This window comes from Thalassophryne amazonica, chromosome 15 (assembly GCF_902500255.1).
Source record: "Thalassophryne amazonica chromosome 15, fThaAma1.1, whole genome shotgun sequence".
Lineage (NCBI taxonomy): Eukaryota > Metazoa > Chordata > Actinopteri > Batrachoidiformes > Batrachoididae > Thalassophryne > Thalassophryne amazonica.
Genome location: NC_047117.1, coordinates 67934599 through 67940015, shown reverse-complemented (window position 1 = coordinate 67940015; position 5417 = coordinate 67934599). Strand labels below are relative to the sequence as shown.

General features: G+C 35.9%; 1 protein-coding gene across 1 annotated transcript; it reads right to left on the bottom strand.

Annotated features, from left to right (window-relative positions):
- Positions 1-3068: 3068 nt before the first annotated feature.
- On the bottom strand, positions 3069-5110 carry LOC117526378 (retinal cone rhodopsin-sensitive cGMP 3',5'-cyclic phosphodiesterase subunit gamma-like). Its single transcript, XM_034188437.1, has 3 exons — positions 4974-5110; positions 3355-3460; positions 3069-3246 (listed from the first exon to the last, which is right to left on the bottom strand). The coding sequence occupies exons 2-3, from the start codon at positions 3456-3458 to the stop codon at positions 3129-3131; spliced, it is 222 nt and encodes a 73-aa protein (XP_034044328.1). The 5' UTR covers positions 3459-3460; positions 4974-5110; the 3' UTR covers positions 3069-3128.
- Positions 5111-5417: the final 307 nt, after the last annotated feature.

The following is a 5417-nucleotide window of genomic DNA, read 5'->3' as shown; positions in this document are numbered from 1 at the left end:
CATTCTTGCTATTTTTTTAACCCCATAACTCCATAGAATTCAGTTACAGATAGTCCAAACTATACCTTTTTGAAATCTTTATGATCAGACAAATAATATGGAATACCTTTCAATATGATTGTAGCATTTTAAAATTTTGACCCCTATGTAATTCTTCAATTGACCCCTACCCGGCTGCCTATTGAACATTCAAGTGGACACTCTGCTTTATCAAGAAAGTAATATCTACAGACTATTGGTGCCAAATTTGGTGCTTGTGTCACTGTTGGAAGGATTCCTCTGTAAAAGGTCTCTTATCTGCTGCACAATTATCCTAAAGCCAGCAGGAGGGGAAAAACTAGACAGGGAAAGTTATTTTTTACTCTGAGGAAGAAATATGATACGGAGTCACGGATTGTTAAATGCTGAATGTTCTTGCAGCAGAAGTAAAGGTTTGTAATCATGTCAACTACCTTTTTAAAACATACATGGACATACAGACACAAAAAAATAGATGAAAATTGATCTGATGCTGTAGCGCCCCCACTGTTCACAATGATGTCTCTCTATCTCACACGCACACACGTGAAGCTGGGAACTGAGGACCTTGTCCAAAAGAATTTAGTAATTTTCCTGTATCGTGGAGAATCAAACTGAGCCTCCTCTGGTCACCACTCTGCCGCTCTTAACCGCAAGACCTGTGATTCCCAAACTGTGGGACACTGTCCTCTGGTGGGTCGTAAAAGTACAGAAGGTGGGCTGTCAGAGGTCATTAAAATAAATAAGTGAATAAATAAAGTGTCAGATTTTTTAAAATGTTGTAATCATGTTTAAAGTGACTCAAAAATATGTTGTCAAATTTAAAATGTAATCAGAAAAAAAAATTATGGAATTAAAAATTGTATGTTATTCTACATTTACCAGATGTAGTTTAACATAATGCAAACATACTTAATTTTAGTGTCATGTGTCAAAAAGTGTGATTAAAGGATTTGGTGCCACACTTAAGGTTTTCAGATTTCATATTGGGCTTTGGATTTCTTAAATTTGGGAATAGCTGCTCTTGACTATCACCAACACCTCTGTGCACCACTTTTTGCTCTTTGTCCTATTTTTACAACTCACATAACGCAAGCTGTATTTATTCTGCGGCTTTGATAAAGGCCTTAACATGAACACTGTAAAATGAACAAATAGAGAAATCAAAGCAATCATCTGCTCTAGTTGTGTAGACAATTACTCAAAAAGTATAAATGTTATCACCTTGGCCACCTTTTTTACAGTATTATCATGCTGTATATTACATCTTTTTTTTTTTATTGACTGACGTTTTCTCTTTACGAATATTTACATTTGGTACAGTTGTGTACTTTTGGTGAAGTGTATACATACATACATACATACACACACACACATATACGTATATATATATATATATATATATATATATATATATATATATATATATATATATATATATATATATATGTGTGTGTGTGTGTGTGTGTGTGTATTCAACATTCGCACTTGTGAAAATCTGAAGCATTTGTTTGGCAGTGGTGGGGATTAATCCAGAAACCTGAAACCAAGTGCACAAACCACTTTGCTCTGCAACCTCACTGCTACAGCACACAAATCTGACACACTTTATCTTTAAATCTGATTTAAAAAAAAAAAAAAAAACTCTGATTTGTGCAGCCTTGCTAGAATTTTGGGCATTAATTAAAAATAAAATACTGCTGTCATGCATGCTACACAACGAATAAGAAATTCTCAATTTGTGAATCCTCTGTATTACATAATTGGATTAGGATTATGCGATTTGATGGCGATCAGATCACAAAATAGTTAAGATATTTATAAACCTAGCGGAGACAGTCAGGCTTGGGGATTCATAGAGTAAAATTAATAGTGTTGCATGGAAGCTTTTATTGGATGCAAACAAATCTCACCAATGTTGTCAAGTGAGTGAAAAAATGACCTGCCTCTAGGGGGCAATAACACCACATCAGGGCTGGTTTCATAACCGCAAGGGTTGATGGTTTTATCTGAAGTGTCGTCTGTTTAAATCCACAAATACATTCTATTGATTCCGCTGTTAGAAAAAAGCATCAAGCCATTATTAGAATCCGCCTGGAACTCCATGATGTAAATACAGATTAAAGATTTTTCTGTTATGTTTTTCACTAAAATGAACAGGAAAACACGTTTACACAATCAGTAATAGAAAATCAATAGATTCAATAGAAAATGACAAACAGAAATACAGACATGTTCACATCACGTTGGCTGATATAGAAGCAGTGGGGGGAAAATGCTTTCATAATATAGTATTATGTTCAACCATTATTATATGTTCAATACAGAAAAGGGAAACAACATTACAGTGATTTTTCCCCCTAATTGTAGCCTGAATTATCTCCAGAATACACATAACCACATGTTATTTTACTAACATTTACATTCTCTTATTTGTAATTAGATTACATGCCTTGATTCAAGCAGTAAGCCCGTACAGCATACATTTTAAAAGCAGCACTGTCAAACTAGTAAAATCAATGTTTTCTATAAATAATTGGGTGTCGTTGCCATAACAACAAAAGCTTCACTCATCCTGCTTTTCTTCACTCTTTTATATATATATATATATATATATATATATATATATATATATATATATATATATATATATATATATATATATATATATAACAAAAATAGAATAAAAGAGCTTTTTTAAACTATTAACATTTGTGTGTAATCACTGAACTGAACCATAGGCAATATATGTGCACATATGCACACACTCTCTCTCTCTCTCTCTCTCACACACACACACACACACACACACACACACACACACACACACACACACACACACACACACACACACACACACACACACACACACACACACACACACACACACTCAGCAAATACATAAAAATAAAGCTCTGTGCCTGCATTTATGTCACAACATCAAAAACTAATCCTCCAAATTTATGAATTTATGACACATGATCCATTTGAGGAGATATTTCAAAGATACAAAAAACAGAGGAGAAGAGACAGCTGGTCGATTTAAGGGCAGAAAAGGAGATACGGGGGGGGGGGGGGTCATAGTAGGGGGCAGGATGCAGGGTTCAATGTTAAATGATTCCATATTTGGCCAGGTCGCTGAGCTCCATGTCCCCAAACGCTTCCCAGGGGCAGATCACCGTGATGTCTGTGCCGAGACCCTCCATGCCGGGAATGTCGTCTCCAAATCTGAACACAGATTAAAGCAGAGTCAGAATTATCTCTGAACTCAAACGTTCTCAGCAGAGATTAACATCAGGCTGAAAAAATACACGTGGGAGTTTAAATCCACTTTACCCCTTCTGGCCCGGCTTGGGCGCCTTGCTCTTGAAAGTGCGTACGGCCCTCTGCTTGAACTTGGGAGGCGCCTTCTTCTCGGCAGGAGTAGCAACATCTGCCATTTCTGAGGAGGAGTGAGGTCAAAAGGTCAACGTTTATGCTGCAGATTGTTTTTCTGCTCTTAAAATAAATCATCTCCATCTGTATTAATGCCTTAAAAACGCTCTTCTAAAAACAAACTGCTATACACTCCAGCTGTCTTCAAGATTCCACTGTGCTACATACTGCAGTGCAACTAATATATCTGTTATAAAATTCCTTTTTTGTTACATTTACTTCCTGGATGTCAGAAACAGTGTTATCATGTTCATTATATTTTCTCAAAGTGATATCTTTAAAATGACTTACTTTGTACAACTACAACTGAAAACACCAAAATCTTCCATTTTTGGAGGTATTGTGCAAAAACTCTTAGGTATGATTTATTTTATTCCACAAAGGGGAAAAAAAACAACTCAATAAATAAATATAAATGTAATAAGCAGTAAAGCTGAACCAAAATAAACATTACAAACTATTTTGGGTGAATTTTACGAGAACATTATCTCCTGATTTTACAAGAACATTATGTTGATAGATTCACTATTAAGGGCACACTGTGGCCTCACAGCAAGAAGGTCATGGGTTCAATTCCCACCTATGGCCTTTCTGTGTGGCGTTTGCATGTTCTCCCCGTGTTTGCGTGCGTTCCGTCCGGGTGCTCCGGCTTCCTCCCACATCCAAAAACATGCAGGTTAGGTGAATTGGAATGTGTTTCTTTGTCTATATCTGGCCCTGTGACAGACTGGCGTCCTGTCCAGGGTACACCCCTGCCTCACGCCCTATGACTGCTGGGATGCTCCAGCCACCAGCCGCCACCCCCCCCCCCCGTGACCCTTCATTGGAGTAAATGTGTATAGAAAATTGGATGGAATTCATTATTATGAAGGGTTTGTCTTTGTGGAATCATAGAATGAGCTGACACCCCCCCCCCCCCCCCCAAAAAAAAAAAAGAAATTCAAAAAGGTCTGTTAAATTATTTATTACACTACTTTGATAAAATGTTCAATTTTCACAGAGGCATATGTTTTGTTATTGTGAAATTTGACATTTGGAAATGCCAAACATGGTCTTTTACAAGCATACTAATAAAGAAAAATGTAAAACACAAAACAAATTGTTTATATGAATGCTTAAGACTGTTGCAGAACACTACTAATATATATATATATATATATATATATATATATATATATATATATATATATATATATATATATATATCAATCAGCTACAGTTATGAATTATCTGTTGAGATGTGATCTCAACAATCAACTGATTAAAATAGTTTTCTGTTGATTGACATCTCAAATAGACTGAATTACAAATATAATATTTGTCTAACTTAAAGCACGCAACAATATCAAACTCCAAAGTTAAATTATAATGCAATTCTGCAAAACCAGAAGTGTCTGAGACTTTTATTTAACAGCACATTTTGTGTATTTAAATAGCTTTAAAAAAAACTGTCAAGACACAAACATTTGTGCATCAGTTATTTTAGATCTATGAATAAAAGTGGTCAGTTTAGTATTTACCTCTTGTTGAAGTTTCAAAGTGGTTTTCCTGATGGTGTCTGAGAAGCTGATGAGTTTCTGACTTTGGATATCAGCCGTGTCCAAGAGTTCCCTTTTTAAGTGCGAGCTAATCTTCTTAGATGGTCATTCTGGCAGAGGACATTGCCCCAGCTTTGCTCCGATTTTACTGCGGGATCAGCCACAAATAGACAAGGATAAACAAATGCAAGCACGTGAGGTGACATTTCTGTTAAAGACTGAACAAGCAGCATGTGAGACCCTGCACTGACTATCGCCATTCATTGAATTGATTTTTTTCATTATATTTCAACACCAGACGGGTCAAATCCATTGCAATGTTTCAAAACATTTCCTTAGAAACATGCAACATAATGAGGCCCTGTTTTTTTTTTACAGCACATGATGTCTTCTTTTTGATATGGACTCTTGGCACAATGTTCTGAA

Coding starts and splice junctions, on each gene's coding strand:
- LOC117526378 (XM_034188437.1), bottom strand. CDS start 3,458: ATGGCAGATGTTGCTACTCCTGCCGAGAAGAAGGCGCCTCCCAAGTTC. Junction 3,247..3,354: donor CCCAAGCCGGGCCAGAAGGG/GTAAAGTGGATT, acceptor ATCTGTGTTCAG/ATTTGGAGACGACATTCCCG.